Consider the following 26,308-nt stretch of genomic DNA (forward strand, 5'->3'; position numbering starts at 1 on the left):
GTTAGATTTCGAAATGAAATCTCCCCAGAAGAAACAAGCAAATAAAAAAAAAATGTAACGAAGAATGTCAAGAATGAAACGATAACAGAAATTCAAACCATTTCTTTTTTTTTCCTCTTGGCTTGTTTTAGTTTTTTTTTTTTTTCTTAAAAGCAGACGATGCATTCCGGAAGGATTTCATTACACTAGCGGCATTTATGTGGGTCTTCCTGATTTCTCTGATTGGACACTACACGTCGTTCTATAATGCGGTTGATAATGACACGATTACTCACTCCCCAACCCATCAACAAAAGAAAAATAATTATCAACTTTTCACTCTTCAAGGTTCGTACACGCATCGTCGGATTGGCTCAACTGGGAAAAAAAGCTGCTGTCGCACGTCAATGACGACGGATGAAATGCACCAACGTGAGAAAAAAGAAACGCTTGCTGATCTACCACTATAGAAACGAAGCCTTTCGAAATGGTTCACGATATGCCTCATGAGAAAATCACGTCCTGGGGTCGTAATCATCCACTACTCGAACACCAAGCAGCCATCTTGTTTTTTTCTTTCCCCGAGTTTTTGTTGAAAACAACACTGAAAGAAAGGCTACTATTTTTGTTTGATGTGCTACAGAAGAGGGCGTTGATTTATAAATAGTTTTCTGTGTTACTTAACCCCTCGCTAGAAAACACTAACATTTTTTCGTGAGTCTAGTCGGCTAGACTAAAAAAAAAATAATAAAAAGCTAAAAAATCCAGTTGTGTTTGTAGCAACCAGCGATGGTCACTGTTTCTTTTTAAGAAAAGCCAAATGAAACTAAAAATTTTTTCTTAATAAGAAAAGGAGATTATCTTGGTGGGTGGGAAGCACGCGGTTTCACGCGGACTCACACAGAGCAATAGGTTTGATGGATACGGAGGCGTGAGACTTGATGGGCATATCGTCTATGGCAGGATATGCCTTTAGACAACTGGGGTTGACCTCCCGAACTTGACATTTCCAAGAAAAAAAGAAATGACGTTGTCGACAGTCTTTTTTTAAATTTTATTTCGGGAGAGTGTTTGGGAAATGAAAAAAAAAAGCGACACGACCGCGGGTTTTAATGAAAAAAAAATAGGAGGAATTGACATCTATGAGAGAGAGAGGGCGCAAAAAATTCTTTTGATTGAATTTAAAAAAACATTTTCTCTTTGGAGTTTCATTCAAAATTTTGATTTGTTAACAAAGATGAATTTAGAAGTAGGATTTTGACTGGAAAAAGTGATCGATAAGAGGGCGCTATTATATTCAATATTTCTATTATTTTCGGGACAACAGGGGACCCGCAGACTTTTTACTCGGATGACACGAAAAGTGAACCATCCGTCAAGCGTGAATCAAGTACGACGCCATTTTCGAGTTACAATGTCGGTTGGAAAGAAAAAAAAAACGTCACTGCATTTTACGTGTCACGATTTACTTTTAAGTGGATGTAATTGATGGAATGATCCATCATATTTCGTTCTTGTACATTTCCATACGTTTTTTGTCCTAAAACGGGCCTATCAGAAAAAGAAGAGTAAACGTCTCTAACATTCAGATAGTTGTCGGCATCGTTTACGACGTATTTAAATCAACACAAAATTAGACGGAAAAAGAAAACGACAATCCGGATAGCCACGGGATTGAACGAATGAAACACGAATTCCTTTTAGTGGACAGAAAGCAAAAATAAGATCATGCGAGTTACTTAGTAGTCAAGAAAAGTTTTCGTCATGCCGCCGAGTTGCATATGGAACTGGTTTCCAATGTTTGTTTCTCCATTTGTGTATCGACAATAATTTTTTTCGTTCCATGGGAAAGAAACAAAAAATTATCATACGAAAACTGATTTGATGACCCCAAACAAAAACTTTTTCATTTCAGGTTTTTCTTTTTTCTTTTTTTTTTATCCTTAAAAATTAAATACGAAAAATCAAACAATATTTAGATAAAAGAATCTTGTACAACCGAAGGTCGCCTCGTTCATGACCGTGATGGATTTTTTTGTTCCCCCCCCCTTCTTCGATCGTTGACGAGTCAATTACCGCGCTCTCCCGGCCAACGACAAGAAGACAAGAAAGCGACGACAGTGAAGGAACGTTTTCTCGTGCTGTTTTTTTTCGTCTGCCATTGTTACCATGACAACCGATACAAGAAAAAACGTGACGCATCGCTCCTGCAGGGTAGTTTTCTCCCCCCTCAACATTCAAGTGATGTAAACTATTGATCTGTTAGTTTGCCCGACCCCCGTCTCCAAATAACTTACACACCCGTGTGTTACACACAGGAGGGGGGAAATTCTGGTTGTATATATACACATTTGGGAAATGTTCCTCTAGGGCGTGACCTGCAGGATAATTTGGAACGTGCTGTCTCGCTATCAACATTTACGTGTGTACAACATAAAAGTCATCAGCCTTTGGAAAATACGAGATAAACCGAAACGCTGTGTGTGTATATTCTAAAAACAAAACGAAAGAAGAAAGAAAACGGTTCGAAAAATGCTCACCCAAATCGAGGTGATTGCAATCTGGATTCGTACAGCCTTCGTTATGGATGATGGATGAGTTGTTGAACACACACGAAAGTCATAGTCAAACACGTGAATATCTACATACTGTTATCACACTTGTGTAGAACGCACAAAAAAATGTGGATCGCACGAATTACAGCTGCTGTTTTATTGCGTTCGGTTCAATCTGTTCTCTTGTTTGAGATTATAAAAGCTTTTGTCTTTGGCAAAAAGAGCAGACTAACTTTACGTCCCCCTCCTTTTTCAAAAGCGATCTTCTTTTGTTAGTTTTGTGTGAAAAACAATGCGAGGCAACGGTGTTCTTTGATTGATTGTTGCCATCTCTTTGTTTTCTCGTTCACACAAATTGTTAATCCACACGAGTAATTGAAAAATGCGTGCACGTAATAAACTTTTTCTCGTTTCTGATTTTTAAAGTTTTAGAGAGACACCTATCGTCTGCACTCTCAGCTGATTTTATTCATTAGGACGTACACACACAGGTTTTGTTAAAAGGCAATTTATACGGGACTTGATGGGCTATCAAAAGATAATACATTACCTTCGAAATGATGAACATCTTCTGTTGTCCGAATGGGTAACAATTGGTAGCCGGCCAAGCGAATGAAATTGAGATAAAAGACTGCACACAATCAGCTTCCGGTTTTTCAGCTGGAAGCAACATTTTAAACCTAAAGGTGATGGGCATTTTTTTTTGCTTGTTCATAAACAAAACCATAAGGTACTGTTGCTTTTTGGGTGTGTCTCGCCACCCAGGTTGACACGAAACTGACACATCAACAATCACAGCGGAAGAGCGGAAGAAGAAACAAAAGCATCCTTTTGAAATGATGACACAAAAAAGACAAACTTTCAATGAATTGTTTTCGTTTTTAAATTCTGCATAATTCATTAAAAAAAAAAGAAATGTGGAAGAATCATTTTAGGTAATTCAATTTCAGTGAACCAAAGGAATACAAATGCACAGATTTCACGCTGGAGGTTCATTTAAATGAAGCTCAAACCTGGAATTGTTTTAAAATTCCCCACCATTCTGAAAATGAAATGTCCTTGCATTTTGATATGCTGATTATCATTAGTTATAACATACTACAACAGCAGAAAAAAGACACACACACACAAGAAATCTAAATGAGGGAACTTGAATTGAACGAAAAATTGTGCCTGCTAGACTTGAAGGTTGTCATTAACGAACAATGGAAACAGCATGTCCTTGCGTGTAAATGATGCCTATTAAATGTAGAGTTTCTAATGTCTATTAGCATATATAGACAATTCCTGTACATGACCACTTTTAAATTGTTGATTACATACGTTAAGTTCCTCACCAGATGGTCGATGTGGGTGGTACGGAAATTAGACCAATGAACCATACCTCATTCACACTATTGCTAGATATTCACGATTAGTATCAAACTAGCTGTCCAAATCAGCTCAACTGTCTTTTACATTTGTTTGGTTCAACACTAACGCCATTTGATTTATGAATAATGCGTTGACAATTAAAATACAGGAGGGTTATGATTTCATATTATCTCCACAAGTTGTCGGTAGCAGACGAAAAATTTCATGCATGTTGAGTCCGATTGAAACGGACACGATCCTTTTTCGAGGGAATACATTTGAATTACAATGGCAGTGAGATCTTGTGTGTGTGTGAAATGGGGAAGACAGAAGCACCCGGCTCTATTGGCAATCAAGGCCGCTGGGTCGTAAAGTAACAAAAGATGATTACACACACACACACACACACACAAGGTGCTATACACAATGCAAACGTGATGGTTAAAGGGGGGGAAAGCCGCTTCTTTTGCTCCTTTTTTTTTATTGTATAAACTAAAAAAGAAATGATTTCCAGAGCTGCGCTATGTTCCGGATGAAATTCAATAACAACTCATTATACATGCAAGCCCAGATTGATGTTACACGAAACAGTATCTGGAGCTTTTGAGAAGCCCCGTGCACACACACACACACACACACACCCTTCCCTGGGAATGTCTAATTGTCGATATACGACGGCCGTCAAACAACGCTGTCACGATCTCTATATTTATTATAAATCAAGAGGTCATGATGATAACTATGCCAACTGAAGGGAAAAACACAAAAAAAAAAAATAGAATAATAAAGAACTCAAGAAGCGGTATATGTGCACTCTATCGTCCCGTCCAGAGGGCATTTTCTTTTAAACAAAAATTTATTTTAAAACCTACTACCATCGACCCTTTTTTGGGATTCTCTTTTTGGTGAGGATCCAACACACGACTAGCGGCTCAAAAATGAAACAAAAGCCAATAATTCTTTTTAAGAGAAAAAAAAAAAACTTGTTTTGATTAAAAATTGTCTTCAGAAACAAGAGTTTTTTTTCCAAAACACAAGACACAGACGAAAAATCCAAATGAAAAAGAAGACAACGTTAACAGAATCAATTGACGAAAGAAACGACCTGACCACTCACTAAACAGGTTTATCAATACCACCCCTCGTCCTTTTTGCTTTTTTGATATCCCTCCTCGTTTTCATGACGAGTATAGAATACAAACAAAAGATTGAGAGGCTAACATTAAAAACGTAGGGCATATAACCAAGTATGGAAACACACACGTTGGATCAGCTGTTTGGAAAACGACAATTTTTTTTTTTTTAGGCGGCCAGGGAGGAACGGACCAGTTTTTTCCCTAACATTTATCAAGGGAGTGACTGACAGTTGTACCTAACCACGCCTTAATTCCGTTTCTCAAAAAATGGTCATTTTCAATGAACCCCCCCTTTCTTAGAAAGAAAATGCAAATCGACTTCTTTTGCGCCATTTGCGATGTAAGTAGACGTAAACGTAAATTTCCTGATGTCAGATAATCTTAATCGAATTTCCTTTTTTTTTTTCCTACCGCCCGTTTGCATCTTATTAAAAAAATAAATCATAAAAATTTGAAACCTTCACAAAAAAAGGAAACGGGATCATCGTTTGAATTTTCTGACGGGCTCGTTTCACAGACAGGTGGGCCGGAGACGACGAGATGTTCATTAGTCAATGGCTCCCGCGTGCAGCAGCGGCTACACGCACCATTAGCTTGTTAATGCATCCGTCTTGTCATTTTCTTATCAGTTCTGTTTTTTTCCCCCTTGCTTTTTTCTTGTGCATTGCAAGACAGGCCGGAGTGCAACTGAATTTCGTTCGTAGCTATTGTTGTACGTGTACAACCTTGGTGTCATCGACTCGACCTCGCCAAACAAACAAACAGGTTCCTTTCTACCAAATAAAATAATCAATCCGCCAGTCTGAAAAAAAGAAAAACAAGTGGAGAGGAAACCTGTCCTCTGGTTGGTAAGACCAAATAAAGAAAACAAAAATTTAAACTGCCATACAGGTGTGTGTTGCGTCATCAGAAAATAGCCTCACCAAGTTCAAACGCGCTGAATAGGCACCCTTGGCAACAAACAGCCTCCCCCCTTTGAAAAAAAATAAATCGTAAACATGTCGCAGGATGAGATACGCCACTGGACGCCGACGGACATTGAGTAAAAAGGTTGATGTTATTACTAAAGTTGCTAATGGCTCCAAGTCGGCCATTACCTTGCTGAATAATTACGCCGACAGGTAGACTTGTCATTTCTTTTTTTCTGCCTCCCTTTTTTGAATTTCATAAATAGAAAAGAAAAATATTTTTTTTTTTTTTGTCTAGCTATTGTCTCCCCGATGCGTACCGTGAGTGATTCCAATCCGATACGCTTTGTGTTTCGCTATACTCACGCCCCTCTCCATAATTTCCCCGTCCGAACTGAGCCCTTCAAAAAAATAAAATTGTTTTTCAACGATAGAAAACGGGACAAGTTACTCAGTTCATCTTTCAAAAAAATACATCATTTTTTCTTCTTCTTCTTCTTAAAAAAAAATCATTTCGTCATTCGCAGGCGCCGCGGCACGATTTCAAACCCGCATCAATCGAAATTCTATACCAGTACGTCTATATAAAAAATACGTGCCGCTTTATAATATTAGAATCATATAGCTGCCAGCTATGGAATATATTGCCGTGTTATTGCTCATGCCATCCCGCCGGTCAAATAGCCTCCAATTATTGCCAGTAAGTTCATTTCTCACCGGCATTTGTTTTTAAATCTTAAAAAACAAAAAAAATTAAGAGTATAACAAGAGATGGCCATTGCTGGACTGATGAGATATTCATCACGTAACGTTACTTTGAAATACTTTTCATTGTTTTTGTTTTTTAAGAGGCTTTTTTTGCGGCACGTTGTGATAATTAGACCTCGGCAGACAACAAATAATAATAATAAGTTTAAATTACGCTTTGTGTTTCTCGGAGTGTGTGTGTGTGTGTTCCAGACGTCGCCGCGCTGTTTGTGTTTTAACGTTGTTTTTTTCCTATTCTACACCCGATAAGGTCACTTCGAAAAGTCCTGAACTGGTTTTTGTTTTTCTTTTGTTTTAAATTATTTACAAATTTAAAAAGAGAAGTCGGAGAGCGACGAACCGTCAAAATGTCCTGAACACTCTGTGTTTTCTATTTTTCCGCTTGACGAAGCCAAAAGCGGATGAGACACACTGAAATCTCGTGTACAGACGGAATCATAGTATCCCCCCCCAAGACCACACACACACACACACACACAGGTACAAATAAATTTCAAAGGACAGAGAAAAGGAAATGTTCTTCTTTCGGACCATTTAAGCATTTTATCCTCAAAAAAGAAAACAAGAAAAGGAAAAACTGTTGGCTACGTATAATCACCGGGTAATAACAAACGGTGTTGTCGACACGGCAAGAAGAAAAAAAAAACCGCGACACAGTGGGCCCATTGCTGACCCATCGGACCCAACGGGCCGCCCTATTGTAATTCTACGCTGAGGATGGCTGACAACACACGAATAACACTTTCTTGTCTTTTTTTTTTTCCGCCATAGAAAAGAAAAAGGGAAACATATTTTTGGGTGCTTCTTTTATAGGAACCCCATCTATTATTATTACTGCTATTTTTCTCGTTGGGCTTTGCGGCGCTCCTTTTTAAAAACCGTGTTTTCCCTTTTTCTTGTTTCCCTCGAAATTTATTAGTGTGTTATGTGTGTGTATAGGTGCTCTTTTACCTTATTATATATAGCTAGCTGCCGGTCATCTTTTTTTTTTGTGTGTGGAGAGTCTGTCACGTCTTTTCGGAAGAAAATTCACTTGTACATTTTTTTTTGTTTCCTGATTGCGTTCCGTTGTAAGCATCCATTAATTACGAAGAAGAAAAAAAGAGGGTCAGATGTGTAACCCCCCCAACATAGCGCGGTAGTTTTCTTCAATAGAAGCAATACACCTAGCATTTTATTTTCGTACGCAATAACGACCGTTTCAAATTGAGCGCGCTTTGGCGCTACTAACCCTCTTGTATGTATAAAAAGAAACGCGCCTAACAAAAATTCAAACGCTAGGGGTGACAAGCTTAATTCTGATTTGATTAAAAAGGAAAAATTTATACAAAAAAAAAACGGACGCGAATTACAGCACGGTGTCAAAAGATGCGATAGCTGCGAGAGGTTTACCACTAACGGGCAGAAAACAAGAGGAGACCGTTGCAATAACAACGACCCCAAAAAGGCAATAGAGAAAAGAACCCCCCTCCTTGCACTCTTCTCTTTGTCGAAATAATGACTATCATTTGCCCTGGAATGATGAAGGAAAAAGAAAAGGAGCCTGCAGTACTACAATAACGTTGGTTGTTATGTGTGTTTTCTTTCGTTGGTCCTTTTTTTCTTTAAAAAAAAAAATAAACCATTCCGCTAAATTCGCTGATTCAAACCAATTGCGTTTCGTAATCATCTCTTGGCCGACTCGCTAAATAACTATTTGGTGGGTTTGATATAAAAGACGCTCCGGCTGAATGAGAATATGAAACTGTCGCGGCCATTTTTATTGTTTAAATTTTTTTTAGGTTAATTAACGTTTGTAAGAAAAAGCGAGGGAAATGTTCTGTGTGTGCGCGTTTCGTATTTTCAATTGAAAATACGTCTGGTACACACACATGTCTTTGTGTGTTCTTCATTTGTTTGAAACACATTTTTTTTTTCTCTCCCTTTGTTGTTTTTCAATTTTCTGATGCCGACGCACGGTAAGGTGTTACAAGAATCCGCCGACACAGGGAGTGCAAATGTTGGGTCTAATGACGGGGCATTATCATTTTTATTTCCTTTTTTTTCCAAGCCAAAAAAAAAAAAAAGGAAAACGCAACAGGAGAGAGAGAAAAAAAAATGTAGAGAAATTCGGTCGCCCCGCTGTTCAGCTAATTTGATCAAATTTCAAAAAAAGACCCCCTCCACCAACGCAGTCCATTGTAAAAGTTAGCTTCTGTGACTCTTTAGCTACTATAGCTTAAATAATGATATCATTCGCCGACACAACAATAACCTCCATAAGAAAAGAAGAAAGCAACAAACCCAAATAATAATTTTTTTTTAAGAGACACTGAAAACCTTCATCACGCGTTTTCTTTTCCCCTCTTTTTCTTGAATGGCATGACGAAAAATACCCCACCAAAGAAAAAAAGCCTTGCGTGCTATATTAAATATATCAGGTGAAACGAGAAGAAAAAAAAGGGCCACGTAACAAGAAAACAACTCGTCTCGATTGCTTGTAAGGCCTTTGTTCCAACTCCGGAGGTCCCTAACATGGTAATCAAGTAAAAAAAAAAAGGGCTACGAATAGAAAACGAGAAGAGCAAGAAACGGTAATCATGGCAAGTAAAAAGAAAGGAATATTCGGTAAGAACAAACGTAGAATTGAGGGAAGAAAAATTTGGATTGTTTCCTTTTCGTGTGGGAAAAAAAAAACGGGAAACCAAATAAAAGGGGAGGTGGAAGAAAACAGTTGGAAAATGGCGTGACAAACTCACGACAAATTGGGCCAGAGAATATTCAGCGGCAGCGGTGGCGTCAGCATTTTTTGACAGCTTCGCAAGAGATAATAAATTATCGGGTCGCTCGGGAGAAATGAAGAGAAATCCCAGACACCTTACTTTACTGTCTATTTGCGTTTAGAGAAGAAGAAAGGAAAGGAAAGGAAGAAAAACGAAGAATCTTCGGTGTGTATGGTAGTCACGCAAGACACGAAACCTCAAACTCGATAATGAAAGACAAATGTTGATACAAGACGGCGCTCCCTCATCTCAAGTTCTTGATTCGAACAAAGCTTTCGAGAAGCTTAGTAAATATTATAATACAAATTTGACAAGGAAAAGGGCTAGATTTCGTTAAGCATAAATGCGAAAACAGGAAAGAAATAACAGAAAGGCACAAGCAGAGCCATCTGGCAGGATGGGTTACTTCTGGAAGGACGTCATTTACTGGTATCAGTTTAAATCTACCTGTGTTTTAACCCCTAAGCTAAACATTTGTGCCAGTACTAACTTGATTTGGAATAACTTTAGGAAGAATTGAAATAGGGGTACTAGTTTGAGGTTCCGGTCCAGTAGTTGATTGATCTCTCCATCCTGCCATTTCCAAGTCGATAGCTTTCTTCTCAGCATTTTCTTCTTCTTGCATCCGTTTAGCCTCTTCTATCTCATACTGATATTTCGGGGCAGTAATACCAAGGAAGTCTGCCAGGGTTTCCCCAACATAATCACAAGCCGCCAAGGCCTTTGACGACACATGTGAAAACCAAGGCATCCAAGCCATGGTTTTCTATTAAAAGAAGAATAACAGATAAGTAAGGTTTTGTAAGATTCATATCAGGGCTAATGAACTTACTGGATCAACAAGTGTGGAACTAGTCTGGACCTTGCAGACTCCTTCTTCATCACTGCTGTACTCTTCGTAAACGCCATCACTACAGTGAATGTACCTTTTCACCTTTCTGCCATTCTCAATTTGTAATGGCTTATCTGAACTTGCTAGTTCAGGTACAGTTGCCTCAAGATTAACTTGAACAATTGCATCGGGAACTACCATTTCCCCAAGGGTTTCACCTGCTGCACTTGACTATAAAAGGAATAAAAATTTCAGTCAAGATTTCCAAATTGACAGTAATATTAATACTTTGATATACCTTAACAGTTTGTAGTTCCTCCATAAAACTAACAATTTCCGGTGACAACGATGATAACAAAAACTCAAATTTAGATAGACTGTCACTCGATAGTAAATGTGCAGCACACGGCGGCAATCACAAAACAAATAATCAGAAAAATCGAATTGCGTTTAAAGAAAGTTGTTCAACCTCGATGACTCTTGAGATTGCAAAACTTCTCTGGCTATGGAAGGTGGGCAACTGCAGTAAAAACAACAAATCGAAATAACCGTTGGCAACGTTGCGTAATGACTTCCTTTTGTTGATTTCCATTCCAGATAATATTTTTTTTTCTCAGTTTGGAATTGCGTAGAGAAATCAGACAGCGTAATAGCAGGAAGAATGAAAAACAGATTGGCCAATTAAACTACAGATAAGATTCACCAGCATTTGCATAATGGTACCCACTACACGCCAGTTTATTTGGAGCTCCAGGGTAAATGCTTTGTTCTTTTTTTCTGTCGGTAGAGTTCATCATCAAAGTGTCATGGTAACATTGGTCATGAATACCAAAGTGATGAAACGGTAAATGTAATAATTTTTCCGGTTGGACGAAATGGGTAAAAAAAAAATCGAAATGGAATATAAAGCATTTTTTTTTCTAACTCTCAAAGGAGTCCTTTGGTAATCTCTGGTATTTTCATGAGCGTCCTCGCTCGTTAGAGGCTTTCAAAGTTGCTGAAGCGACTTTATCCGATCGGAATTCACATTTTCCCGGTCTAATTTCATTATTACCTCATTCCACAGCTCGTGATGCCTGATAAGGTGAAAGAAGCTACACAAAAGATGTGAAATGCGTCGTTGAAAATGCACACATTTTTGCTCCAGCTGTATATCCACGACTTTCCTGCGTATTAAAAAGCTTGCAAGAGCGTGGGAGAGAACGAGTCTTTGAAAATTGTATGGAAAAAAAGAGGAAGGCACAAAACGTGGAAAGGAAAAGAACACAAATGAAAGAATGGTTCCGCCCCTGTGTACGTCGAAAACATTATTACATCTACTTCACACACCACGTCTTTATTATTACACAAAAGCCGTGGCAACAACAACGTGCGTACGAACGTTACGCATCACTCCGTAACGGACGAACATCTTGTATGGTGGCATTTTTTTCCCTTTTTTCTGAATAGCAGTGAAGAATTCGTGCCTCAAAGATTTTCTTTAAAAAAAAAGAAAGAGAAGAAGGTGGACGGCAAAAGATTTGGACTCTGAACTAGTCAGATTATATCGTTTCCGTGAGAGTTTTATTGTCCTCGAAACCCTTGAGATCGTGTCGACGCATTGCAGAACCTTTCCTCTTTATTTTTAGATCAACATACTTATCCGCTTTAAATATGGAAAGACGGAATCAAACTACCGTATTTTCAAATTCAAGATCCCCTTTGTTATGTTTTATGCAATAGCACACCCATCCAACTTCTTAGTAGAATTCGCAAAATCATTTTTCTCTACATACGATTCGTTCTCTTCTCAGATTTCCCAATTTCTTTTTTTAATCCACTTAGATTTTTCTTTCTTTTCCAAAAATGTTAGAGTTTTACACTGTAAAGCCTACTAAAATGTCGTTTCAACAACAATGATGAAATCGACTTGCGAGTAGCGTAAACGAATAACGATGGATTGGTCACGAAGTATAAGAAAGTTTCGTAAGTAAACATGGGTACCTGAAGCAGACGGTGCCCAACTATTTAGTGGGACAATGCAAAAAAAAAAATGGAATGACGTTAGAGTTTTGTTTAGCAATGAAGAGTCCCCAACTTCCAGTCAAATAGCATCATTAAAAAATGTCACAAACTTTCTTTTCGTGGCACTGCACTGCAATAGCCTTGATCTTAACTGAAGTAATCTAAACATTTTGCAAGCATGAAAATCTACGAGAAATTCATTTCTATTGAATTTATCTCTATTGATCAATCGGTTAACGCCTCAACAAATCAAACACCAGCTAACGTATAATAAGATTGGCCTTTTTGTTGACAGGAACAATTTCATTATTCCGTGCGTGGTTAGAATGCTAGAATATAATGAACGCTTCAGGTAATATTAACAAGCAGACGACAATCAAAGTGAGTCGGTTCCGCCTGGAAGAGATTGGAAGAATAGTGCTAAATTGATGCATCGCCGTGCCCCTTTACCACTATCTTTTCTTGTTTCTAAGCAAAATTTAAGTACCTTTTCCTCTTATTTCTTGTTGGATTCAAGCTATCGTCGAACTACGAAATTTTTCCCGGGAATTTGCAAGCTTCGATAGTGGCAAGTAAGTTCTGCTTCGACTGATTTCAGGGTTTTATAATAAAAATAGAACGTTAAAAGGAAAAAGAAATATTTTAGAACTTCATTTTGTACACTTGCGACTGTGTACACTCGTTATTTCTCGTAGTCCTGAAGTTTCTTTCGCGAGACGAATCTTGTAAAACTTATTGTGAACGGCCTCGATGGGAGACAGCCGATCGAAAAAAAAAAACAACATTGAAAAGTTGTATTTCTTTTAAGCTTTGTGTCGGCTGATGCTGGTATCAGTTCAAATAATCGCATCAGTGTTCGCGAGCTTTTTCTAAGTGCTGTTACTTTGTCATCTATACGATATGAAAAGAAAGAAGCTTGAAACCAAGTATTTATCAATAAAAAGAGTAAGAAACCTTATACTGCCTATTTTTCACTTCACAAATTGATCAGCTATCACGAAGCAAAGCCTGCAATATTCCCAAACTAGAGGATTGAATGTCAAGACAACGCCACCGCTTCCCATCGCCACCCGCCTTTTTGTCGTGCAGTCAATCGATCTTTGCTGCCTACAACAAAGCCCTTTCTTTTTTTCTTTGTATAGAGCATTAATAAAGGACTAAAAATATCTATTCTGTTAAAAGAAATATGTCTCGAATGAAAGATGATCAACCAGAACTCTTTGATCTTTGACTTACCTTTTCCTTATGGCAAATAAAGGTCGCTTTAGTTACGCAAATTCTTTATCGCACTAACCTGACAAAAATAAAGAGAGCCACTTGTGATTTCAAAAAAGCAAATGCAAGTAATATTAATAACTCACTATTCACGGGTTCAATTCACGTTTATCTGATGTGATCCCCCTTCGCATCGGCAAAAAAAAAAAACTGTTTTCCTTCCCCCTGTAGACAGCGAATGAGAAAACACCAACTAAAAAGGGGGACGAAAAAGAAGTGATCAATTGATTACCATCTCTTAATAGAAACTGCCATATAGGAATACGTACGTCACGGTATACTCTCGCTGATTGAATTGTATGAGTTCATCTCCCTGTAAGCCGCAGACGACAAGGTCTGACGTAGACGGCCTAAACAATGACTGGAGTCTTGTTTCCAACTCCGCGGCACCGAACATAATGGTGGTGATCTTTCGCAATGTACGTCGTAAGCGGAATCCCAGCTTCTTTCATAATTAATGCAGATGATATAGTCCCTACACTTTCTCATTTGTTTAGCCGCCCCATGATGAGAGTTTCAAATTGTGTTTCTGGTTCCTCACAGATCAAAGAATATTACATGACACTAAGCTTGACAAGTGAATTTAACGATACATTAGTCTCTAACAATGCAGCGCATTAAAAACGAGTCCCGGGTATTTCAAGCGAACTGGGAAAAAATTGATACAGGCTTTTGCGTAGGTGGTTCGCCAATCACTTACTGTACCATTGCCTCGCCCGATTTTATATCCTAAAGGACTGTTGCTTATGCAAATTCAGTTACAAGTGCAGCGGGAATGTCAAAAAGATGTTAAAAGACATGCGTTAGAAATAAAAATGCAGATCTACCTTTCTTTTTCTCTCGGTGAGCTCTTTTTTTGTTACGTTTTCAACCCTTCCCTTTCTTCTTGATCAAGTCGACCATGTTTTTCGGCGAAGAGTCGTAGAGTTGCAGCTGCCTAGTACTTTTCCAAAATGCTACATGTGACGTTTGTTCATTTCAATTCACCGTCGCATGTCTCCGAATTGGAATTTCATGGCGTTCTTCATTACATTAGACATGACAGTCTTTCAAATTAGATGAAAGGCTACAAGCAGCTTTTATTTAGACAAAGCAGCTTTCCTTATGGGGAGTTAGCAAAGATGCTTCCGTTCAGCCCGAATGATATCACCTTAATAATTCAAATACCGGTTTGGCGAAGCAACTTGTGCGGGAGGGGAAAGCTCGCTGGCTTTTAATTACTTAATGGACTAGTTGGTTTCTAAGCAAGTCTTTCCGTTTGCGCCGTTTCCGATTCCTGACGAATGGTTTCCATGAAGTCCTCTAAATCGTCTATATATAATTAATCTTTCCACACAATCAAATGCCCGCTTTTTCTGTTCTTGTCAACCACGTAAATAATCAACACCTACGTCGTCACGAAATTGAGTAAAGAGTGACTTTATCGCAATCCTCGCCTCGGGGGCATTACTTGAAGCCGCGTAAGTAAATTGTTCTAATCAACTGCCAGCAGATTCTGTAAGGATAAACAGGAAAAATTAAGTCACTTTGGAATTTTTTGATGTTGTAATTTTGTTGCAAGTGCGTGTCACAGAACCCAAAAAAAAAAAATCAAAGGTCTGATTAACTGACCAACGTACGATTTAAGAAGGGAGGAAAACGTTACAATCATCGACGCTTGCCAAGTAAGATATCCTTCTCCTTTTGTCGCTTCTTAACCTCGTCGATGTTGCGGTTCTTCCAATTGCTTTTGCGCAACTTAATCGGCCGACTTCCCACGTACTTGCCTGTGGAATGGAAGAGAAGACAAACAAAATTAAAACCATCTCACATCCAATCTAGACCGATTCTACTAAAAGGGTACGGCTTCATAACAGAAAAAGGTCAGCAAGGACATTGAGTGAAGGCACTCGCATTTGATGGATCATTGGGTACCCATAGAATGGCAAAAACGAAGGGAAACGGGTAAACGGACGTAAACGAGGCGCATGTGCATCCCATCACGAGACTATAAGAAGCCATACCGGATGGTTTCCGTGCCACAGAACAACCCCTGTTTCAACAGTCGATGGCAGGTTAAGTGCTGCTGCTATTGACCACCGTACGACACATCCGATTCCGCACAACAAACAAATTATCGCCAAGAAACAAAACACAGAGGAAAAAAACACGATGCGGTTAAACTTGATTTTGCGAACACTCTGCCTCATCGCCCTAATTTGCACTTGTACTATCGCCGATTCTGCCAACCAAGAAATTGATTCGTCGGAGAATCTTTTACCGCTGATGGGTCAACTCGGAAAGCGTGAACCGTTCAAAAAACTTCGATCTCACAACCCGATTCTCATTTTTCACCAATCTATCCGACAACCGTAAGTTTGGCTGTTTTGAAAAATCTAAATTATATCTAAAATCTATTATTGCTTCGCTCTAAACTCTTCCATTTTGACAAGCACTTAATATGAGCCTTATAACGTAAATAAAACTAAATATTACATCTTTCTGTGGGAAGAAAAAAAAACAAATCTAGCTGTTTCTCAATTACTGAACAGACGGTATCTGCCAAGAACGAATAGCCACACGGAGGCACCAGTGGGTGAACGCGACATCCCAAGACGGCTCATTCGACGCGGAAATAACAAGACGCATTCTAATATACAGCCGCTCCTCGTATGGAATCATCAGCTGCTGCCCAATTTCTATAACAAGCGACAACCACCCTACTTTATGAGCAGCCTTCGCAGAGATGGCAACTTGGGTAATACGAAGAATTCTGTGGCTGTCAAACGATCCCACGATTGGGTAATGATACGGCATTAGCTCAAGACGTCGCTCTACTAAAGGACTAATTTTATGATTGGCATAACTTCATTTTACAGTTACCCAAGTCTGATGACGAAACGAACGTACAAGCATTCCCCTACGAAGAGTTCAACTACGACAGTAAAGGTGACACAAAAATGGCGCAAAAAAGGTGGCATTTTAATTAAGTTAGTGTTTTTCTTTTTGTTTTCTAGATTATTACCAAGTCGATAACGATTTCAACGAGCCGGACTTCGAACAAATTGAAACCAAGAACGACGATTTTTAAAGCGCCATATTGCTTTTTTTGTTTTTGCACTACACACAATTGACTGCTAATCGCTACACACATTTCACGAAAATCAAATGATCGCAGAAATAATAAAGTTGGGTGGATACTCCTGACATGCCCTATTATAGCGAAAATATTTATGATAAATTGAGAGGGACTTACCATTAATTTCTCTCATGGCTCGTGTGAAATCCGTCGGATCTTTGAAGCTAACGAAGCCGAAGCCTTTTGTTTTATTGGAGCGAGCGTCTCTGATCACTTTGGCTTTTTGAAAAGAGGGAAATTTTCCGAAAACGCGAGCCAAGACTTCATCAGTCACATCATTGCCGAGATCTCCGCAAAAGATTCGGTAGTCGTCTGGAAAAGAAACAAATATTTGTATTACAAGGCGATTGAAGGAACAGAAAAGTGTGGGATATAGATAAAAAAAAAAATATGTTTACTTGGATCCCACTCAAGAAGGGAGTCATCTTGCCAAACTGTGCCACCAGCTGCTCTTACAAATTTTTTGGGTTTCTTCATCTTCTGTACTTTGGGCTCATCAGTGCCAGCTTTGACAGTGGCTGAACCGACCGTAGAGGACGGAGCCCTCAAAATAGATGGACCACCCTAAAAACAGAAATGTGTATACTGCTAATCTATGCACATGAGATTGTGTGTGCCTACCGAAGAACTTGGTGTAACTTTTGTGGGGGATTTAGCCTCAACTTTTTGTTTTTTGGCTGGTTGTGTAGTTTTGGACGAACTTGCAGCAGTAGTGGGAGTTGCAGGTGTTGATTTGGCTTCTTTTTCAGGAAGATAAAGAACAGGTTTGTTACTGATAATGGCTGTTCCAACACTAGAAGCTTGGCTTGAAGGTTGTACTGATGTGGTGGAGGAAAACGTTTGAGATGAAGAAGCTGGGGCAGTCGGTCTAACTCCAGCCCTTTGGAGTTGGGTTGGCAAAAAATGGGTAGGGGGTTGGAATTTTTGCTGAAATGTACCAGGTGCACCAGAAGCAGGTCGTACCATGCTTGGTTTTAAAACAGGGGGAATGGTAGGTTTAGACGTAGAGTTAGAGATTTCTGCCTCAAACCTGTTAACAAAACAAATCAGTTTAGTTAGCTAGTATAGAATTTGATTTGATGATTAAACTTATACCTTTCCATTTCATCTTGCATTTGTCTTTGAGGGAAACTTGCCATTTTAAAAACGAATATTGTCTTCCGACTTTGTAAACACGAATTCGTTCACAATCGTACAAGCACTCACTTCTGCACGCCTGCAAACAGCGCTGCCAAATTAGTTTAATTGTGCAATGGCCTCCGACTCGACAACGGGTTAGGCTAAATGGCGAACAAGCACAGGAAGGTTTGTTCTACAAAAACGAATTTTTTCATGGCTTCATACTTCAATCCTAAGACCAAAATCGTGATGGCCCTTGTAAATGGTACATGAAAACGATCTAGCAGACACACAAAATGGGTTAACGCATGTCTAATAGGAAACAAATGGAAAACAGTTTTCTCTTTTATATTAAAACAAGATAGCATCAAAATTAGAAACAGTAAGTTTTTGTTTCAAAATATGTAGTATGATCGATACCTTCCAATGCTTGATGGACCCTTTGTTGGATGGTTGCAGGAATGGAGTATGTTACAAAGAGGGGAAAACAAGTTTTCACTTTTGAAAGTTGCGATTTCTTGACGTAATTACAGACACTCGTTTAGGACTCTTTTCATTTGATGCTCCCAAAATAACAACAGGGTCAACTGCTTCCATGATAACATGATCTGCACCTTCCTCGATTTCGGACTGGTGTTGGTCTGCATGCGAGTTGGAAACAAGCATCGTTCCTTCGTGGTTTCCCGCCAAAAGTCGCAGACCCGACTCAGAATTCATGAGGTTCTTGCTCAGTTCATCTCGATTTGACTCGCCTACTGTTAACATGTGAGACAGACTCATTTCCTGGGTCAAGGTAACCTGTCCATCGGTTTGGGTAAGGAACAATTCGCTTAGGTCAAGCAAAGTATTGGAATCCAACGCGGGAAGCTAACAGAAAAGAATGAAATAATCTTAGTTTTCTTTAAGGATAGCGACTAACTAATGGAAACAAAATTTACCTGGACATTGCCAGCTTCATCTAAATGGAATTTCACAGTCAAATTGGCCAGAGATCCACTTTGATCGCCCAGGGAATTGTGCTGATTTGACAAATCGCCTGTAATGGCAATAACTTTTGCCATCTGAGTGCTTCCATCAACGTCTATATCAACCCCCTGCTAAAGTAATTTTTTTTTTTTAACCAAGTGGCAAAGACGTTTCATAATTTAGACGATTTTACCTGATTGGTTGCTTTAACTTTCGGTTTCTTTTTGTTGGATACACCTGTTACTGCGCGAATTGCTTTCACTTTACCGACTGCCTGAGCAGCTTTACGATGACTCTTAAGATGGGATTGTCGGTGGCCGGTTGTCCGGAACGACAAGTTACATTCAGGACATCGGAAAGGTCTATCTCCTGATGATAGAACGATGAAATGCTGTTTTTTCTTTTGCTACTCTTTTTCAATTGCTAAATGGCTTACCTGTATGAATTCTCATGTGAATTCGAAGCGTGTTCCGGCAGGAATAAAGACCTTTGCAGAACTCACAGGAGACGGTCTTATTGCCAGTAGGAGAATGGGTACGCAAATGCGCTGTCAAGGTGGACTTGAGCGTAAAACTTTTATCACATATCGAACAATGGAAAGGCCGTTCTCCAGTATGAGTTCGCATATGACGAATAAGATCTGACTGTTTTCTAAACAAAGATAAACGGGTATTAGTACATTAAAAGTTAACGTTTCCAGGCATTTTTACTTGAAACTTTTACTGCACTGCGTGCATTCTTTGAGGCTTTTTGGCATCTTATCCGTAGTTGGTTGAAGAAATCCTTCTTGCGAGGACGTCGCATCAGTAAACATCGGCGACTTGTGTTCTTTAAAACTTGTTTCCTCTGCGAAATAACATTAAAGATTTTATGCCGTTTTTTTCATGTGTACATAAAACGAATCGATAACTCATACCGGTCCTAGTCTGATTGCACCCCTCTTCCATATGATGTAAGTGGAGCTCAATGGAAGAAGATTTAAGCCCGCATGTGTCACACACACAATGAAGAGGATATCGATCTGAGTGCGATTTTTGATGAACCTAATACCCCACGGGAGTTTGATTTAAAGCGATCAATATCAAATTTCATGCCACCAGAAAAAGCTTTCAATGCATGTTTTTGAAAAATGAAGCTGCTTACCATCAATGCTTGTGCAGTTGAGAACGATTTTGTGCAAATAGAACAAATATGAGTTTTCACAGCTCCGCAGTTACTGCGCATGTGAATCTTTAAATGAGCAGCTCGCTTGAATTCTCTTCCGCACGAAAGGCACCTGAAAACATCAATGAATAATACTAAAAATTGCAACGAATCAAACTGAAAACGAGTATGCATACTTTCTGTCTTCTTTTTTCGAATCATCAGTTGCTGTGTTAAGTAGTTCATTCTCCTACGAATCAAAATAATTGAACGTTACGTATCGCTTGCTAATGAATATTGTGACTCACCTGAAATGTGAAATTCTGCGACAAGACTTGGCCGTCATATATTGTTTGTAGATCAGAATCACCCGGCGTGTCTGTAACATCTTCTACCTCCTCGCCACCAAAGTCCATACTTAGTTGTATGGGTTCAAACGACGAAGTGTCATTCATGCTCGATGTCGTGCACGGGAGACTATGTACAACATCTCGTGTTCCATCCTCCAATTGGTATTCGCCATCAGGTTGGGCTGTACTGGTATCTGGCGGCATGTCGCTTGATTCATAGTTCAACTGGAGACCATCCAAATGTAAAGTTAGCTCATTTTCAAAGGCCACCGACAGTTGGAATATTTACCAATTCCCAATTAGGTTCCGCCTGTGGCTCAGGAATGCGAGATGGCGATCGGTCGACCGTGTCAGCATCAGCTGACTCTGGAACGGATGACGAACACTGAGTTTGTTGCTAAAAACAGGTTGAAGGGAACATGATTGAGGTATGTGATGTCTGATTAACATGTTTATGACGGTTCTTACCAAATGAATGACCTCATTAGTGTGTGTTCGGACATGCTTTTTACAATTAGAGTATGTCTTAAAGGATTTTGGGCAGTACGGGCAGAGAAAAGGCCTTGAATCGCTGTGACTGGCTCTGTGTCGATTGAGCGTACCCTTGGTAGTGAAGCACCGATTGCATTCGGGGCACTGGAAACTGGGCGCCGAAACCCGTTCGTGCGTCAGGTGATGAGCTTTTAGAACCCACTTGGAAACAAAATTCCTTCGGCATGCACCATCAAATAATTTAGAAAAACCAATTTTATCTGACAATTATGAATAGTGAACACGCTAACCGGAGGCAGACGTTGCACGTAAAAGGCTTCAGTCCCGTATGCGTGCGGATATGCTGGTTAAGATGAGCTGATTTTTTAAAAGCCGCACCACATTGCAAACATTTGAAAGGGCGCGTCTGTCGAGTGCCACTTTTTGCTTCTGATCTGCTAAACAGCTGTGCATTCACCGGTTGTCTCGGGAGGATTCCTAAAATAGAAATATTACCGTTTCTTACGTGTCACTGAATTGCGGACAGAACATTTTTATTACCTGATTCGGTCAATTCCAACGGTTCAGCTAACGTCACGGAAATAGTTGATTGGCCAGCGTCGTTCGCTAGACGTGGCTCTTCTGACGTATTAGCAGCCTTACTTTTGCTCTTGATAGATCGCTGGTGAGCCTGGAGGTGTACCTTGAAATAACTGCGATGTCGAAACTGCTTGCCACAATAATTACAGCTATACGGCCGCTGACCAGTATGGAGCCTGTAATCGAAATGGAAATGATAGGTTTCATAAGTATACATCTGGAGAGGGCGCCATGGAACGTACCTTTGATGTAAAACCAGGCTTGCCTGACTGGCCAGTTTTTTATTGCACACTGTGCACTCAAACGCTTTTGTCCCATTGTGCGAATTCAAGTGCGACATGAGAGTCGATTTGAGACGGAACGTCTTGAAACAGATTGCGCACTATTGGGACGAAGGCAGCTGATGTAGATTAACAATTCTAAAGTAGACGATTAACGACAACGCTTACCTTATAAGGCATGATGCAGTTGTGAATGCGAAGGTGGCGAACCAGATCCAAAGGTTTCTTAAATCGCTTCGGGCAATGGGTACACAATAGCCAGCGAACTGCGTTCTCCATCTGGTATTCGACAGTATATTGCCTTAAAAAAAAAAAAAAAGAAGCATATTTTCATAAAGATGCTACTACGTCTTGTCACAGAGCATCGGTTGTGAGACGCTTGTTGATTTATTGGACTTACACTAGTTTGGCTGGATTGGCTCTATCTACGAGAGTAGTCGTGCATGCTGTACGTTCCTTTGTTTTATCATGATCGCCATTTCGCTGTTGGCCTGGAAAAGACAAAAACAAATGCAAAAATGTTATCAACACGAAAGACGACCTTCACAGAAGACAAAAAAAATGAAGTTTCGAAAGAATTCGCACATGAATTATCCACGCCACCATCTGAGAGTGGCAGCCCAATGCGCTCTAGAGCCTTTTGAAGAATATCATTCTTGTGGTTGAGGCCATCACGCAATACGGAATCATCGCCGTTAACGTTCAGAACTGAAATGGTGTCGGAATTTTTATCCAGCAGGTGGGAAAGACTCGAGTCCGTCTTTGGATGCAAGAAAGATAATTAAAAAAAAATAACAAGCGTGAATATAAAAGAGTTTTATAAAGCAAACCTGCTCGGTATCACAGTGGAATTTACTCATGTGCGATGTCAAACTCGATACATTTCGGAATACGGCACTGCAATCTTCGCAGCGATGAACATCACCTTGTTGCTCATTATGAGCAAGGAGGTGAAGGCGTCGAACGTGCGCTCGAAGGTTTCCTAATACATAAACGACATCGTACTTACGAGGAATAGAAGACTTAAATACTACAGTACCTTTCTGGCTTGAGGCATAAGGACAAAATGTGCACTTGTACGGTTTCTCATGTCCGTGGATAGCTTTCTGATGGCTTACAAGCGAGTTCTTCTGACTAAAACTCCGAGAGCATTGGTCGCACTGAAATAGCGCAACGTTATTTTTGAATAAATTCGTAACATGTTTCATCGGCGAATATTGAAAGTTATAAAACCTTGTAGGGTCGGTCGCCAGTATGGACTCGCTCGTGCCGGGTGCACAAGCTGGGCTTATCGAATTCCATAGGACAGTAAGAGCATTTGAAACGAGGTTTTCCTACGATTTTGTTCGCTTTGCCCTTTTTCTTGCAAGACAAGATGGAATTGACCTTTCACGAGAAATAAAGGTTTTAAAGAAAACGCTTAGATGCAAGCAAGATAAGATTGTGACACCTTTTGATGAAATCGGGAATGTTCCTTTAGCGCTCTTAAAGTGTTAAAGTTGACATGGCATTGCTTGCAGGGGAAGATTTTTATTACTGGTTCTGTTCCCCCAAGATCGGTTGAACCGTTACACGAGTGATTGAGCTCGGCAAGGGTTAAGGGGGCGGTCTTGTTCAGTTGGTGTTCCTCTTCTACGTGACGCCGTAAGGCCCTCATAGTTTCGAATTCGTTATCACACTGCTGACAGATAAGTGTATCTTCCTCAATGTGGAGTGAAATATGAGCCTTCAAACTAGCCATTCGCGAAAATTTCTTGCCACATTCGGGACATTGACTTGATGTGCTATGCAAAGCCATATGAAGTTTTAGATTTTTCTGTGTGTCAAAGAAACCATGGCATTATTGCTACTATTAGGGAAACTTAAAAAACGTAAAAACTAGATTGGCTATACCTCAATGTTAAATGAGAGGTTGCAGGTCATACATTGGTAGGGCTTCTTGTCTAAATGTTGTAGCTTATGCCTTTTGTAGTCTGCACTTTTCTTAAATGTTGCTCCACATTCTGGGCAGGTCAAAGAATCATTTACCTATGTACCAAACCAAGGTAAGCATGCAGCACACTGTGAAAGTGTTAACCTGATGATGTATATTACTGGAGTTTCAATATGAAAGGTATCTGGCAAATGCCTGTTATCAGGTAAATCTGACAGATCTGATGGCTGATCATTGTCTCCAATCTCATTAGCAATAGGCGAACTGGATACGATAGCTGTCCCGTTGTCTGAAATAATTCCAACCTTCAACGACACAAAAAAAAATACAGTAAAGAACAGTTCACCTTGAAAACAAACACACTTAGTTTTTATTCACCTGCGAAGACTCAATGAATACCACCTGTACTCCATTTCCATTCTTCCACAATTTATTTATATCAAAGTCTGTGGAAAATACAAGTGGAACCGTAGTCTCCCCATCCAGGAGATCATTTGATCCTCCTGAAAGAAAAACACAAGATAGTCTATGAGATTCATAAATAAGCTGTAAAAAATTTTTACCTAATGAGTCGGACAAAACAAAATTGAAGGACGTAACAGGGTTAGTTCCATCACAGTCATTGGTCGGTAATTCCATTTTTTTCACTATTAATTTCTGTTCAAGAAAAACATGAAAATCAAAGGTGATCCCATTTCCTTCTTTTCACCTCAAACTCTTTCTGTGTGTGTGTGTGAAGAAGGTAACTAAAAATTAAACTGTAATTCGCAAGTTACCTCTCGTTCGACATTGAAACTAATCTTTCTGCTAATTATGATTTGGCAGACTCAACACTTTAATTTACGATTAAACGTGAAAGAAAGTTTCTTCCTCCACGAAACTTCTAGGTATAACTTTACGCCTTTTAAAAATAACTGGGGCAGTTAAATCTTTTTTTTTTTTCCTAGAAATCGGCCACCAGCCGTACCCGAAAGCCAAAACAACAAAATTTTCAACAATGTTGTCTGTATGAAATACGACGTTGCCGTAGGATCAAAACAAACCGCAGTGCGATTGGGTACACACTAACATATTCGTACGTCAGTTTTGAGAAAGAAAGAAAATGTATTAAAGTTGACATTCAAATAAAAATAGACTTTTAAAAATGATTTCAAAATCGGCACAGGGGCAGATAAAAAAAAAGGCACCGTTTTCTTATAAATTTATTTCTCTATGTTGTTTTTATCAGTTACTTTTTACGCTGGTTTAACTCTGGATCACTTTGCGCTCGTAGTTTACGGCCGTGAGTTCACACTATAGCGTAAAAAAGGAGACTATCCTGACATTCCGAAAAATACACCCCAGAGAGTGTATAAAATTATACTGATTTTTATTTCCAAGACATTCCAATCGGTATAAAAGTCTCCTGTGACCCAATCTAGGGAAGAAATAAAAAGAAAAGGGAAGGAACGACTTGTGATCTCCGGCATTTTTTCCTGGCACGCGTCCCAGCATCAGCCGCCTCCTATATCGTCTGCGGCAGACAATAGGAAGGATAGAGACCCATCCATTGGTAGGATGTATAAAATGGATAAAACTGGTCGTTGGAGGGGAGGAAATCACAAAGAATCGAGAGGTAAAACGATCACCGAAAAGGATAGCGATATATACAGCGAAGACCTACCACGATAGAGACGGGGGGAAGGAAAAAAAAAGAACATCAACAAGGCCGAAGAATGAAACGAGTTCTTTTCCATCGGCCCTCGTTTGCATCCGTTATGTTATTTGTATCAAGAAACGGGACCGGCACACATTGCACAGAATCAATGGGCCGTGAAGGGAATAGCCTCATAGATTCCGTATCACGCCGATTCCCGGTCCCCCTGTTGTATATAGGTATATTCGTGATCTGGTCCCCCTCCTTGAACGCAATCTAGTATGCTCAGCTGTATATGCAGTTGCATGCTTCTTTTCTTTATCCTTTCTCTGAATATTTTCTTCTTTTTTTTTCCATAAAAAGTCTTTGGTTCTAGTCGAGCTCGGCAGAATATAAGCGGCTTTCCCGTCCGCTCCACAGCGTCAGTATCTCACGTGATGCAATAGAAGACGATTCAAGCGAGGGACTTGAAAAAAAAAAAAAAAAAAGAAACTGCTGAAGAATTGATCTAAAATATTGAATAAACGGTTAGAAACAGAAAAGCCATTTGTCCCTGCAATTCGTACAAACATGGCCTGTTTTTTTTTTCCTTAAACATTGGAAGAACATTTAGGAAAAATATTGAGATGGAATAGAAGAAAAAACTGAATGGAGAACAATCGAAAACAGTTTTCTTTTTCTTTGATTGCACTTTCAAATGCGTTAGTGTTAAACTCTTTGCGTGTGAATGTAAGCCAAACTGATATATAATCCAAAGAAAATCAGATATCCGACTGCGTTTGTGACGCAATCATCGGAATCAGGTGTAACTTGTTTGGCAAATAATTAGCAAAAAAATAAAAAGGAAACCCGTGGGTAAGGCGGAGCAAGAGAAATGGGTCTAGTAACAGTGTGACCATTCGTGTTTGGTTTTTTTTTGTGTTTTTACCTGAATGTTTGCATAATGAGGAACTGCTTTCTCTCTAGCACCAAACGAAAGCCGAATTTATTATTCGCAATTATTGGGATTACGTGTTGATTTACGATTAGAATTTACCTTGCATATTAACGATTTCTTGTTTCCTATCCACAGGAATTGGATAAAGTGCTGATAGCTTGATCACATTGCTTGAGTGTTGT

The 26,308-nt window shown here is 39.4% G+C and overlaps 4 protein-coding genes across 6 annotated transcripts; 1 reads left to right on the forward strand and 3 right to left on the reverse strand.

Annotated features, from left to right (window-relative positions):
• Positions 1-9,552: 9,552 nt before the first annotated feature.
• Positions 9,553-10,793, reverse strand: LOC130695401 (protein FAM177A1-like). Of its 2 annotated transcripts, none has more exons than XM_057518552.2 (3): positions 10,582-10,793; positions 10,294-10,524; positions 9,553-10,227 (listed from the first exon to the last, which is right to left on the reverse strand). In XM_057518552.2, the coding sequence occupies exons 2-3, from the start codon at positions 10,492-10,494 to the stop codon at positions 9,928-9,930; spliced, it is 501 nt and encodes a 166-aa protein (XP_057374535.1). In that variant the 5' UTR covers positions 10,495-10,524; positions 10,582-10,793; the 3' UTR covers positions 9,553-9,927. The 2 variants fall into 2 exon arrangements, with proteins under 2 accessions (XP_057374535.1, XP_057374534.1); XM_057518551.2 differs by having other exon boundaries at positions 10,592-10,792.
• A 4,308-nt stretch (positions 10,794-15,101) lies between these two features.
• Positions 15,102-17,920, reverse strand: LOC130695391 (RNA-binding protein 42-like). The gene is made up of 5 exons (XM_057518537.2): positions 17,786-17,920; positions 17,312-17,720; positions 17,089-17,254; positions 16,808-17,002; positions 15,102-15,338 (listed from the first exon to the last, which is right to left on the reverse strand). Exons 1-5 carry the CDS (start codon positions 17,827-17,829, stop codon positions 15,220-15,222), a joined length of 933 nt encoding a protein of 310 aa, XP_057374520.1. The 5' UTR covers positions 17,830-17,920; the 3' UTR covers positions 15,102-15,219.
• On the forward strand, positions 15,599-16,758 carry LOC130695400 (uncharacterized). The gene is made up of 4 exons (XM_057518550.2): positions 15,599-15,923; positions 16,104-16,353; positions 16,431-16,500; positions 16,569-16,758. Exons 1-4 carry the CDS (start codon positions 15,724-15,726, stop codon positions 16,640-16,642), a joined length of 594 nt encoding a protein of 197 aa, XP_057374533.1. The 5' UTR covers positions 15,599-15,723; the 3' UTR covers positions 16,643-16,758.
• Positions 17,921-18,141: 221 nt separating the features above from the next.
• Positions 18,142-24,511, reverse strand: LOC130695358 (zinc finger protein 236-like). Of its 2 annotated transcripts, none has more exons than XM_057518479.2 (26): positions 24,330-24,511; positions 24,117-24,210; positions 23,932-24,056; positions 23,715-23,858; positions 23,514-23,648; positions 23,071-23,436; positions 22,854-23,006; positions 22,660-22,780; positions 22,451-22,602; positions 22,206-22,380; positions 22,021-22,111; positions 21,789-21,921; positions 21,582-21,721; positions 21,301-21,515; positions 21,051-21,237; positions 20,737-20,977; positions 20,558-20,665; positions 20,227-20,493; positions 20,116-20,168; positions 19,919-20,051; positions 19,692-19,818; positions 19,486-19,621; positions 19,212-19,426; positions 18,969-19,144; positions 18,748-18,903; positions 18,142-18,676 (listed from the first exon to the last, which is right to left on the reverse strand). In XM_057518479.2, exons 2-26 carry the CDS (start codon positions 24,190-24,192, stop codon positions 18,305-18,307), a joined length of 4,197 nt encoding a protein of 1,398 aa, XP_057374462.1. In that variant the 5' UTR covers positions 24,193-24,210; positions 24,330-24,511; the 3' UTR covers positions 18,142-18,304. The 2 variants fall into 2 exon arrangements, with proteins under 2 accessions (XP_057374462.1, XP_057374461.1); XM_057518478.2 differs by having other exon boundaries at positions 18,748-18,906.
• Between the last annotated feature and the right edge of the window lie 1,797 nt (positions 24,512-26,308).

This window comes from Daphnia carinata, chromosome 7, assembly GCF_022539665.2.
Source record: "Daphnia carinata strain CSIRO-1 chromosome 7, CSIRO_AGI_Dcar_HiC_V3, whole genome shotgun sequence".
NCBI lineage: Eukaryota > Metazoa > Arthropoda > Branchiopoda > Diplostraca > Daphniidae > Daphnia > Daphnia carinata.

Coding starts and splice junctions, on each gene's coding strand:
- LOC130695401 (XM_057518551.2), bottom strand. CDS start 10,615: ATGGAGGAACTACAAACTGTTAAG. Junction 10,525..10,591: donor AGGAACTACAAACTGTTAAG/GTATATCAAAGT, acceptor TTCCTTTTATAG/TCAAGTGCAGCAGGTGAAAC. Junction 10,228..10,293: donor GTTCCACACTTGTTGATCCA/GTAAGTTCATTA, acceptor TTCTTTTAATAG/AAAACCATGGCTTGGATGCC.
- LOC130695400 (XM_057518550.2), top strand. CDS start 15,724: ATGCGGTTAAACTTGATTTTGCGAACACTCTGCCTCATCGCCCTAATT. Junction 16,354..16,430: donor TCAAACGATCCCACGATTGG/GTAATGATACGG, acceptor TTCATTTTACAG/TTACCCAAGTCTGATGACGA. Junction 16,501..16,568: donor GTTCAACTACGACAGTAAAG/GTGACACAAAAA, acceptor TTTGTTTTCTAG/ATTATTACCAAGTCGATAAC.
- LOC130695391 (XM_057518537.2), bottom strand. CDS start 17,829: ATGGCAAGTTTCCCTCAAAGACAAATGCAAGATGAAATGGAAAG. Junction 17,721..17,785: donor ATGCAAGATGAAATGGAAAG/GTATAAGTTTAA, acceptor TTTTGTTAACAG/GTTTGAGGCAGAAATCTCTA. Junction 17,003..17,088: donor CCTTCTTGAGTGGGATCCAA/GTAAACATATTT, acceptor TTTCTTTTCCAG/ACGACTACCGAATCTTTTGC.
- LOC130695358 (XM_057518478.2), bottom strand. CDS start 24,192: ATGGAATTACCGACCAATGACTGTGATGGAACTAACCCTGTTACGTCC. Junction 23,649..23,714: donor CCTTTCATATTGAAACTCCA/GTAATATACATC, acceptor TTTGGTACATAG/GTAAATGATTCTTTGACCTG. Junction 19,427..19,485: donor CAGTGCAGTAAAAGTTTCAA/GTAAAAATGCCT, acceptor ATCTTTGTTTAG/AAAACAGTCAGATCTTATTC.